Below are 12,402 nucleotides of genomic sequence, written 5' to 3'. Positions count from 1 at the left end.
TTTTTCTTTCTTCATTACATGATTGTATAATTACAAAATGAAAAAAAAAAAAAAATGACATTCTTGTTTCATATAAAGAAAAGTATAGGCCAATAAAAACAATTTAAAATAAGTTGAAATAATCACATACGGACATTAAAGTGTGTGTGGTTTGCCAGCAATTAAAAATACGGACACATTACCTAGTTTTGTCATAAGAAAACAAAACAAACAACCAGTCACAACACTACAGAATCAATCGATTAAAGGCCCATAGATTAAAAGACCTCCAAATCTGACAGAGATTGTGTAATAATAACGCCTCACAATCGTATCCGTGATGAATCCATCATCATATATATATAAATTATTTCTCAAGATTTTCACTTTTCTCCTTCCTACCTTCTTTGGCTTTTGGCCCTTCACATGCACACACACCTATTAGTGCCCTTTTCACGACACATCTTGTGTCTGTGTATACATTTTCCTTTTTTTTATTTTTCCTTTTATTACATCTTAGAGGTAAGGTATCTATCTATCTATTATCTAATTTAATCATTGTGCACACATGCAAATTCTTCTCGCCAACCATCAAAAAGTGATACTTTAGTGTTCTTCTGTTCGTAATCATCTGCGAGAGCTTCTCTGTTTCTTCAATGGGCTATTAAGTTCCTCTGTTTTTGAAAAAAAAAAAAAAAAAACACAATGGAATCGGAGAAGAAGCCCACCACGGTATTGAGCGCCATTACAAGACCATCGTGGGCGTTTCTTCTCCTTGTTTTCACCGTCTTAGCCATTCTCTCTCTCCAAATCTCTTCCAATTCTTTCTTACCTCTCTGGATCCCGACTTCTCAATATGACCCGGTTTCCTGCTCCGATTTTTTTAACCACGACCCGTCTCCCAACCGGGTCGTCATGTCGATCACCGATTTCGGCGGCGTCGGAGACGGGAAGACGTCGAACACGGCTGTTTTCCGCCGCGCTGTAGGGCACCTTGCAGGTTTTGCGGCGGAGGGTGGTGTCCAGCTTAATGTCCCAAAGGGCACGTGGCTCTCTGGAAGCTTCAACCTTACTAACAATTTCACGCTCTTTCTCGAACGCGGCGCTGTGATTTTGGGATCCAAGGTACCATTTTTTTAATTAATATTTTTTTGGAATTCTATAAAGATTTCGTTTTTGTTGTTGTTGTTGTTGTTGTTGTTTGTTTGTGAACAGCTTAAAAAGAGTATTCAATTGGTTAATGTTTGTGTTGAGCATTTGATGATTGATCTGTGAGAATCCAGAACTGGGGTTTTTGATTGCTTTTTGATTAAATCGTTGGTTCATAATGTAGTTTTTGTTGGTAAACAACTAAACAAAACACTATTGATTGCACTAATCACGGGCAGTGGTTAAATGGACCCACCATTGTTTGATACACCAAACAAAAGCTGTTATTTTTCTGAGTGGAATAGTCTTAGAGTGGAAATCTTCTTGATTGTAAATGGAGGGACTAGTTGAAATCAATAATCACTGTTTTGCATGACTCGGAGTGGAAATCTTATGATGTCAATCAGTAGTAGCTGTAAATATAAATTAAGTCTGGGGAGAAGTGAAAGGAACCATTTTTTTATATAACTAGATTCCAACAAGAGTTTAGATGTATAGACAACTTTTGTCTGAAGCATGTTCATGTCCGAATCAGATCTAATCAGATTACTTGTGTTGTCTCCTAATTTATATTTTATATTATTCCTGATTTTTGCTGTCAAGTTTTGATTTTGTTTGAAATTTTGTTTGCTAGTGTGTATTAGCACATTTTCATGTGGACTAATACAGATACTTTCTCTGCTTCTTTTTCATTCTTAATTCTACGTTGTATCACAATATTGATATGCTTTTGTGTGGGATTATGGTTTGATAGGACATAGACGAATGGCCAATAATAGAGCCATTGCCTTCTTATGGAAGAGGGAGAGAGAGACCTGGTGGTAGACACATTAGCCTCATTCATGGAGACAATCTCACTAATGTTGTCATTACAGGTATGTGTTTTGCTCTTTCCAACGTCGCCTGTGCACTTATTAAATTTGTTTATCACTAGCTGGAGCTTGTGTGGACTGTTGGGTTTTATTGAACAATGCGGCCTGCTTTCTTTGCTTTGTTAAGAATATTAACTTCAATGTCTCTCATTCTTTGACATGAATTAAACTTTCTAGTAACCAATCCAAATTACAAGTATTTGGTGTTTGCTTTATGCTTCTAAATTGTTGGTAATCTGATAAGAATCAGCAATAAGTAAGTAGAAACAGAGACAGTTTGAGATAAGGATGATTTCAGAGATTTTTTGGGTCTCACTGTTTTTGGGGTTTTATAGTTTAGGAGAGTTTGAAGTTCTCTAGAATTTACTTCTTGGCTTTTGGAAAAAATCTACAGGAGAAAATGGAACAATAGATGGACAGGGGAAAATGTGGTGGGAGTTATGGTGGAACAGAACATTGGTGCATACAAGAGGCCATCTTATTGAACTCAAGAACTCTCATAACATACTCATCTCTAACCTCACTTTGCTCAATTCTCCTTTCTGGACAGTCCATCCTATTTATTGCAGGTTCTTAGTTACTTCCAACTATTTTTCATGCGTTTATGCTGCTGTGTCACACAAGTGTGCATGGTTCGTTGACACCTCTGGAACTTTTGTTTTGCAGTAATGTTGTTATTAGAAATATGACCATCCTTGCTCCGATGAATGCTCCTAACACCGATGGTATAGATCCAGGTACATATTCTCTACTCTGTATTACCCTCTTATCTTTGTCATCATCCTTGTTTAGGCCTTGATTGTATCAAATGTCAATCTCTGTTTTGCATTAAAGTTACGTACCATATCTTATATTTCCTGAATAATATTGCAGACTCAAGCACCAATGTCTGCATTGAGGACTGTTACATCGAAAGCGGTGATGACCTTGTAGCTGTAAAGAGCGGTTGGGACCAGTATGGAATGGCTGTGGCACGTCCAAGTTCAAACATTGTAATCCGAAGGATCTCTGGTACTACTCGCACTTGTTCAGGAGTTGGAATAGGAAGTGAGATGTCTGGTGGGATATTTAACATAACCGTTGAAGATATACACGTTTGGGATTCCGCGGCTGGGCTCCGTATTAAAACAGATAAAGGAAGAGGCGGGTACATTTCGAATATCACCTTTAATAATGTGTTATTGGATAAAGTGAAAGTTCCAATCAGATTCAGCAGTGGCTCAAACGATCACTCGGACGACAAATGGGATCCAAAAGCTCTTCCTCGAGTGAAAGGGATTTATATTAGCAATGTTGTGAGTCTAAATTCAAGAAAGGCCCCAATGTTGCTAGGTGTTGAAGGCACGTCGTTTCAAGACATATGTTTGAGAAATGTTACGCTTCTCGGGTTACCGCAGACCGAGAAATGGAAATGCAAGGATGTTTCAGGCTACGCGAGTGGCGTATTTCCTCTGTCATGTCCACAGTTGTTGCAGAAGAAAGGTTCAATACCTCAGTGTGTTCATAGATGAGTTTTTGAGATTTATTGAGAATTTCCATGTGATGATGATAGAAGTGGCCATGAGTTTGAGCAATGTTTTTTTGGGGGCGAAGATTCATGGTCACTTTAAAAATGTCATCTTGGTTTTTCTTTTTAACACAAATTTTTTGGTTCTTGTTTGTGAATCTTGATTCTTTTTATACATACACATTGTGTAACGAAATATACTTTGAATTATTCCATAAAGATTTTTTGCTTATTCATTATTGGAATTATTCCATAAAGATTTTTTGCTTATTCATTATTGTTACCGTGATTGTCATTGTCTTCCACGCACCGTTTGTATTTCACCCACTACAAAAAGAATTGCGTTTAGGTGCATGAAAGCGTCGTCCTTGGTCAATGAGTTTGTTTTTCGACATAACGTAAAGAGTTAATCTTGGAATGATTATTTCAAGCCATTTTTTTGTGTGTTTAAGAACAGTCAAATTAATTCTCTTTCTGTTATGGAAATTTGATAAATTAACCATTTGCAGAATGTTCAGATCTTTGGATGAATATAGACTATATAGTTAATATAATCATTTTACAATTGGCAATATATTTCATAAATACAATGATGTAGAAACGATTACATGGACTTTCTGCACACAAAAAAAACAGTTGAGATTACAAACCATATATATATCCCAAATATATATGATTTAGGAAAAAGTTGTTACTGATGAAATAATAATCATTCATCACTAACGTATGAATCATTATGGGTTACAGAAACATATATTTTGCGAGAAAATAAATTTGTAATTATCTAAAATAATTTAGACGGTCGACAATAATCCCCATGCTACAGTTCATCATATTTGGTTCAAAAATTGTCGGTCGCATTATTTAACTTCACCAATTATAACAAGATGAATTCTTTTTGTTTATTATAATATGTCCATTACATGTGATTTTCCATCGTAACAGGTTACATATGAAGACCTTAAGGATAAACTTCTCATTTCTGCAAATACGTACGTCTCCCAATCCCCATGCATATTGTATTTTCTTTATTTTCGCAAATCACATTTGAAAAAAAAATCGAATAAAAATGAAATACAAAATCGCAAGTTCAACGAGTCTAACGTACACTGCAGAGTGGCCCAAGAACAACCGTACTGAGTAACAATGAAAAGAATAAGGCAATATCCTTAAAGCTCAGCCTAATTAAGATTCAGCTTGTTAACTGTTATAACTCAGTAAATATATTCGTCCTGGTCGAGGAATAGGGTATATTAGCTCGATAGACGACACAGGCTTAATCGTGATGCACTTAGTTAAACTTGAAAAGAAACGCTTCTTAACACCGGAAACCAACACAAGAATTATAAAAATGTATTGTTTTAATTGATTTCACAGTACATACATGACTAGATTAGCTTTAAAAGATATGTAACCAGGTATATGTCTCCCTCAGATATTATAGCTAACTCACTACAAGAAAATAAGCCTTTTGCGAGGATAGCTCTCGCAAATTTGTGGTAGATTTGCGAGGGATTTACGAGAAAACCAAAAACCATAGTACATCCCTCGCAAATTTGTGAGGAACTCAGTCGTCGCAAATCCATCGCAAACTTGCGGAGAGATTTACGACAAATTCGTTGGGAATGTCCCATCCCTCGCAAATCATCGCAATATTGCGACGATTTTGCGAAAACATATTCCATAGCAAATTTGCTATGGAATTGCGAGTGAATTGCGAAAGTCATAGCAAATCCATTGCAAAGTTAGGATAATGATTTTTTATAAATATTACAAAACTTAATATAATTATTTCTGAAATACATTTGAATGTGTTCATAAGGTGAATTTACTAACTTTTAACATATTTTGATGGTTTTTACAAATTAGATATTCTAAGTTTGCGACATAATCGCGATTGATTTGCTAGACCCATAGCAAATTCGTCGCAAATCCATCGCTAGTTACACAAAACATAGCAATTCACTCGCAAATCAAATCCTAAACCCTTAACCCTTAACCCTAAACCCTAAAGACTAATTACATTATTATTAATGTTTACAAAGATGAATCCAAGACTTATAATCAAAGATAGCAGTGCAACACAAAATTCTTGGAGAATTGGAAAATTTGGCAAATATTTGTCTCAATGTAATGAACATATATGTGATATAGTTTACAACATCATCATGTTTGGAGTAAGAAGCAAAATTGGACAATTTTGCAAAATTTGATGATAGAAAAGAGTATGATGACACCATTGGACCTTATAATGTACTTGAAAGTTAATTTGATTAATTTTTTAACATTCTTTTGATGGTTTTTACAAATTAGATATTCAAGGTTTGCGACAAATTTGTGACTGATTTGCTAGACCCATAGCAAATTCGTCGCAAATCTATCGCAAAATACTCAAAACATAGCAATTCCCTCGCAAATCAAAACCCTAAACCCTTGAACCTTAACCCTTAAGACTAATTACATTACTAATAATTATTAAAATGATATAATTCAATATTTATAATATAAGATAGGGCACTAATGACAATTGCAAATCCTAAACTCTAAAGATTTTGCGAGGGATTTGCTATGTTCCGTCGCAATTTGGTCGCAAAAAACTCTAAATAAGAAAATTTATATTAATTATTGTTTGCGATGCTTTTGCGAAGGACTCTAGTAATCTCTCGCAAATTTTGCGTTGGAATTGCAACGCCATTAATTTCCTATATAAGTAAAAACCTAGTTTGAGCGAAGCTCAAACCAACACCCGTAGCCGCAAACCCTAATATTTTGTTATTTCATATCTTTGTTAAGTCGGAGATGACTGGTGAGGCACTTGAATTTGCTGCAAGATTTCCCCGACCTGAGACTGATGCCACCAATGAGACCAGAGCATGAGATACCGGACCTGAGACTGAAGCAGGAGGTATCACGAGACCAGCTTAGGATCTCTTGTTCTTCAATTTCAGCTTATGTTTATGTGTTTGTATCTGAGAACTTGTACTTGTGTTTGATTTATGTTTTGAACTTATGTTATTGTGTTTATGTAATTTTAACAATATTTTGTATTACAAGTTTAATTTCAGTTTTAATTCAAAGTTTTTTTTTTGGCTAATTATGAATTTTAGTTTGCCTAATTAGAAATTAATCATAATTAATTTACATACTTAAAAATAAACATAATTACAAAAATGAATAATTCCTAATTCAAATCTCAGCTGTTGCGACGGACATAAATGTTGCAAATCCATCGCAAATTTGTGAGGGATTAGCTTGAACCAAATTGCGAGGAATCTGCTATTGATATTGTCCCTTGCAATTTGCGTTGATTTTGCGATGGCAATTTTTTCCTCGCAAAATTTGCGAGGGATTTGCGACGTTAACCAATTTGCGAGAAGCGATTTGCGAGAGAAGTGTGTTTCTCGCAATTCCATCGTTTTTTGCCTATTTGCGAGGGAGTTGCTATAAATTCTTCTATCGGAAAAGGCTTATTTTCTTGTAGTCACTTCCATATTTTTATGCTAATTGTATAGGCTACATATTATTATACTAATTTAGCAGTCGACAAAACTAGATGACCGCAGCGAATATCTATATATAAATTGGTTTTTTAGCACGTCCGTAAAACAATAGCAGACAAGAAATTGATTTATCCTTTTCCCCAACACCATGCAAATGTTTGTGTAGCATGTCTAATAAAAAAAAATAAAAACAACAAATTATTATTATTTGTGTTGTGACGGTCTAATGTAACTAACGCACTAAAAATTTCATATTATATAACATATGCATTCTGATACACAATTCAAGTTTCACCACTTCCAATACAATAATAGCGATTTGCTAATTAGTCCCATGTATGTAATTTACACCCTATATATCGCCCATATACCTATTTGTTACATTATGCCTATACATATTTGTTATATGATTCTGTATAAAAACAGCAAACCATGCAATATAAAAACACACATCTATCATATATACACCTAATTAAGTATATGATATAGATTTGAATGGATGAAAAACGAGAGTTGTAATTGATAGAAGATCAGCATGAGACTTTAAGGAAGCAAAAGGCTGAAAATGATAGCTAACCCCTAATGATATAAACCTTAAAATCACTAAGGTGTGATATAACAACCTAAGAAGTTAATCCGACACCAAGAAAATCAATGAAAGTAACATTGTTCTTCCCAACATCATTTTCCATAGATGGTCCATCTTCACCTGAAGTCTTGTTATTATCTGGTGTTGCTTCGTGAAATGTGTGATTGTGATGCTCCACCAACTCTTTCGACGTTCTCCTCTCAAGAAAAACTTCGTGGCGAACATTAGAGACTGATTGAAGATCCAAATTGATCATTTCCAGGGGCTGGAACAAAAGAGCAAGGCCAGAGACCGCGTCTCTTATCCTTTTGACACCTCCATAGCCCAAACTGGGATCTATTAAGCCTTGTAACACTAGAACTAGGGCTCAAAACATTACGCCAAGTTTGGCTGAACGTAGAAGTAGCCGTGGAAGATAAGTTTTCGCGTTTGCGTCTAGCCATGATGACATGAAAATGGTTTTTGACGGAGTTGTCGGTCCTCCCAGGGAACTGTCGAGCTATGGACGCCAACGATTACCCTGGATCCGATGAGCTTTAAGAAGTCTCTCTTCTTCTTCCTCGGTGAAAGGTTTCTTGGTGATGTTTGGATCAAGTTGGTTGTACCATCTCAATCTACAGCTTTTCCCTATGAATCCATATCACTCAGTTATATATAAAACACATAGATCTACTACAAACGATACATATATATAAGTATATATGAGGAATATATCAAAATATGAATATATTATTACCTGATCTTCCATAGAGATGTTGAGCAATAAAATTCCAGTTCTTGGGACCATATTGTTCGACGAGTTGCCGGAGATTGTCGTCTTCAACAGGTCTCCAGTGACCTCTCTGGCAACTCGGCTTCTTATTGTCAAAACTGTTGCTTCCTCTAGAAATTTCCATGGATGCTATCTTCATCTCCACTATATCAAACCAAGCAATTGTTGAAGATAAGAGGTATAAGATAAAATAGTCTAAGGTGAAATGATAAAAAGGATGAAAAATAATACAAAGAAGAAGAAAAAAAAGGAATAAAAAAGAGAGGGTTGGTCTTGGTTTCTCTTCTCTTCTCTAGGGTTATGGATGATAAGTCACTTTTATTTCTTTTACAAGACACCCTCATCTTTTATGTGTAATATAATTATTATACTCATCCAAACAAAAACTCTTTTAAAATACCAAATTTACTTCGTTTTACTAGTTCTTACACTATAGATTTGTACGTACTACCAACATGAGCCTAATTACGTACTTATGTACGTTCTCTATACATGCTTATATATCAGACTATTCTCTCTCTCTTTTTTTTTTTCTTTTTTTTTTGGGTAGAGAATAGTCAGATATAACTCCGGTAAGCAACTTCTAAATACATATTATAGACAGACTTCGCGATGTATATGCATCTTACGAGGTAAGATATTAACCGTTTTCAAGAAAAGCTAGTGATGTTGATTATTCTGAACTCAAACATCCATACTAGCTACATTAGTTTGCAACCAACTTATTTTGACGATCATTCTTATTATTTTCCAATGCATCCACCTAATTGTTCGAAGATGCAAGTAGATGTACATCGATTATAAAATAAACAAAGGACAAGTGTTGAATATGTATATATACAAACATAGACATACATATTTATAGCAGCCATCACCTTTGGTTGCTGTAAATAGACATGTTACTATACCTCTACAAGTTAAAGCAAATAAGCATAATATAATATTTCTGTTACACTGATCGGTGCGGCTGATAAAACATGATCATAGATGGTGTTATTTTAATATCATCCGGTTTGGAGCATGATTAAAGACATATTTTGTTGTGCGTATTTCACTTTGACGAAGTATAGTCAAAATAGGGGGCACACATAATATAGAGGACTTTCTTTATTTTCCCTTCGGAAAACAGAGTTTACTAGTATTCTTCAACTCACGTCTAAACATATCGTCTTCGCTCTAACCTGAGAATCAATGAAGATTCAATGAAGATTCAGATTCAATGAAGATTCAAAATTGAGCCTTTAACTATAACAGAACTTATGATCACAATAGTTTACAAAATTCTTAGCAAATCTCGACTTCTTTCATTGCCTCTATATATGCTTTCACATTTTCTCGATTAAGAAAGAAAAATTCTGTAACAGAAGAAGTTATGAACCAATTTGATCAATGTACAACGATTGTTTGGACTTAATGAAATCTGAGATGGTGGCTGCATCACCATGCCTGATCACTCTCCCGTTCTCCATATACACAGCTCCATCCGCATACTCGAGCTCCTCTAACCGATGTGTCACCCATAATGCCGTCACATCTCCTTTCTTTGCATTTATCAGATCTTTCACAGCTTTGATCACACCCATCTGCAGAACAGAACAAAAAAACCCGAGAAAACAATACACATCGATTCAGAGAAGCTCAACACAAGTTACTCACTTCCAATGTCTACCATACAACAAGATCAAATTAGCTGATGTTATAATATTCTAATTACAGAAGGGTAGTCTAACAATATTACTAGTGTTTTTAACAAGCATTTTGTCTTACCTGGTCAGACTCATCTAGGAAAGTTGTGAGTTCATCCAACAATAGCACTTTGCAAGATTCAGCTAAAGCACCAGCAATGGCAACTCTTTGTTTCTGACCACCACTGAGAGTTTGAATCGGTCTCTGGAAACAATACCAGAATAAAAAATATTTCTTAAATGGAACTAGCACACATAGAGATATCTTACAGTTATGAAATTTGCATAAGCCGACCTGCATATAATCACGCATACCAACTGCATCCAAAGCTTTAATCACTCTAGACTTAACTTCTTCCTGCTCCATGTCATGATACTTGCCAAGACCGAATGCCACATCAGCTTCTACTGTAGGCATAACTACCTGAGATGAAAAAGAAGGTTTCAAATGTGGCCAGAATGAGCGTCATTATCAAGCAAATCCAGTTGTTACTAACTAATCTGCCTCAGCAGTGGCAACAAATTGATTCTTATACAACGTTTATTAACAAAACTAGAAACATTGCTTTCTTATCAAACAAATTAAAGGTTTGGATGAAGGCTATATGTAATAAGGAAAAAAGAAGTTTAACCACAAGGCAACTCAACCATAAAACAAAAATACAAATCAAAGATGGAGATAAAAGTATGATCGTTTACCATCTAAACGAAACAGTAGTCACATTGCAAGAGCAACAAAACTAACCTGATGATCGGGATTCTGAAATACAAAATTCTTCGGCTTCTCACAAAGACAGTACCGCTGGTCGGATTCACTACACCGGCTAAAATCTGTAGAGTTCCAAGCAGTTCATGAAGATTAAACACTGTATCTGGCATTTGTTTAAAATCAGTCTTAGCTACACATACAACCAACATCCACAGATTTGACTTCTCCCTGAGTTTCATGCTACACTGTATGATGATATAGAGGACTCTTTAAAGTATAATCGCTAAACCCACTGAGAGTAACAAGAGTAACATATAGCAACCTAGTCTACACAAGATCAAAGAAGACTTAAGAACAGTGAGAGTTCATTAACAAAAAGCTTGAGTCCTTTGCTCTGCAAATGCAATGATTCAAGGAAAAGAAGAGATGTAGGAAGAGATGAGGGAGAGAGAAAGGAGAAATACCTTCAAAAGAGTAGATTTCCCACAGCCATTAGGACCAAGAATCATCCACAACTGTCCACAAGGAATTCGAAAGGAGCAATCTCGGAGAATAGGAACAGAGATCCCTTGTCTTGTACTAGCGGAGAAACATAGATTCCGACACTCAACGGCGGCATCATCGGAGAATTTGATTCTGTAACTACCGGAAGAAGAAGAAGAAACAGTCGATGATATTGAGCGAAGAGGCAAGAGACGAGGAGGAGAGGCTGCAAATAAACAGTGACCACTCATTTCTCTGAAGGATTTTTCAAGAATTCGCCTTTCGTTACTTGCAATTTCAGCTTTCTTCTTCTTCTTCTTCCTCGCAACACCATAAAAATTACAGCTTTCTTCTTCTTCTTCTTCTTCTTCTGGTTCGCGTAGAGAACGCTCTCTCGCCTTGTTCAATCCCAGCTAATCTGGTTTTCGGTTCGATATATTTCGGTTTGGTTTGGTTTGGTTTTGATACGGTCTAACTTTTGCCTAGAATTATATTATTTTTTTTCTTGAGAAAGTAAGTTAAACGATTTTTCAATTCTGCCAATTAAAAAAAAAAACATTAATTTGTTAAGTTCCGATATTTTTTCAAAAATATCATAGCTTAAAAAAAATTATGACGCATAATAATAAGTGTCAAGTAAATCATAATTTTTGCATCAAAATGGTGGAAATTATGATTACGGTAATTGAAGCTAGACGTTTAGATTTCAAAATTACATAATCATGAATTTTATTTCGAAACATCAATATTGGGATTTGACGCACAAAAAGTTCAACCATAATAATCATTTATATAACAAAAAGAAAAATCGCAAAAAAAAAATTAAATTTTAGTAAGAATTATGTTTTCTAAAAATTGGAAGCTGATTCTTCTGCCGATCTTGTTGACTTGGCTCCACCCTTTAATTATGTTTTTCTTCTCAAATTTATCGAAACTATTTATTTTGTTGTGTGGTTAAAATATACTACGAGTGGTGGATAAGTGACAGCAAAAGAACATAATTAATTAGACCTTGTTTTACTAATGATGCCACTGTATCGATTTTGGTTTTAGATTGAGATATCGTATTAAGATTAGATTTTAACCCGCGGTACATCGTAGGCATATAATTTTTATTATAATTTATATTTTATATTGTATCTATTTGTTAAATATTG

At 35.0% G+C, this 12,402-nt stretch overlaps 2 protein-coding genes and 1 pseudogene across 3 annotated transcripts; 1 reads left to right on the top strand and 2 right to left on the bottom strand.

Moving 5' to 3' along the window:
• The first annotated feature begins 288 nt into the window (after positions 1-288).
• On the top strand, positions 289-3,746 carry LOC104716816 (putative polygalacturonase). The gene is made up of 5 exons (XM_010434261.3): positions 289-1,104; positions 1,883-2,003; positions 2,395-2,569; positions 2,667-2,737; positions 2,874-3,746. The coding sequence occupies exons 1-5, from the start codon at positions 685-687 to the stop codon at positions 3,509-3,511; spliced, it is 1,425 nt and encodes a 474-aa protein (XP_010432563.1). The 5' UTR covers positions 289-684; the 3' UTR covers positions 3,512-3,746.
• A 3,757-nt stretch (positions 3,747-7,503) lies between these two features.
• On the bottom strand, positions 7,504-8,641 carry LOC104716813 (transcription factor MYB54-like; annotated as a pseudogene). The gene is made up of 2 exons (XR_015568157.1): positions 8,333-8,641; positions 7,504-8,223 (listed from the first exon to the last, which is right to left on the bottom strand). The product of XR_015568157.1 is annotated as a transcription factor MYB54-like (transcript).
• A 947-nt stretch (positions 8,642-9,588) lies between these two features.
• LOC104716812 (ABC transporter I family member 10) lies at positions 9,589-11,652 on the bottom strand. Its single transcript, XM_010434259.3, is given in 6 exon segments — positions 9,589-9,951; positions 10,136-10,258; positions 10,349-10,477; positions 10,799-10,842; positions 10,845-10,884; positions 11,227-11,652. Coding segments are annotated over 6 exon segments (819 nt in total). The 5' UTR covers positions 11,497-11,652; the 3' UTR covers positions 9,589-9,738.
• Positions 11,653-12,402: the final 750 nt, after the last annotated feature.

The sequence above is a fragment of the Camelina sativa genome, chromosome 10 (genome assembly GCF_030686135.1).
Source record: "Camelina sativa cultivar CO46 ecotype springtype chromosome 10, ASM3068613v1".
Lineage (NCBI taxonomy): Eukaryota > Viridiplantae > Streptophyta > Magnoliopsida > Brassicales > Brassicaceae > Camelina > Camelina sativa.
This window is presented reverse-complemented; position numbering and strand designations above follow the sequence as displayed.

Coding starts and splice junctions, on each gene's coding strand:
- LOC104716816 (XM_010434261.3), top strand. CDS start 685: ATGGAATCGGAGAAGAAGCCCACCACGGTATTGAGCGCCATTACAAGA. Junction 2,004..2,394: donor CACTAATGTTGTCATTACAG/GTATGTGTTTTG, acceptor AAAAATCTACAG/GAGAAAATGGAACAATAGAT. Junction 2,570..2,666: donor GTCCATCCTATTTATTGCAG/GTTCTTAGTTAC, acceptor TTTGTTTTGCAG/TAATGTTGTTATTAGAAATA.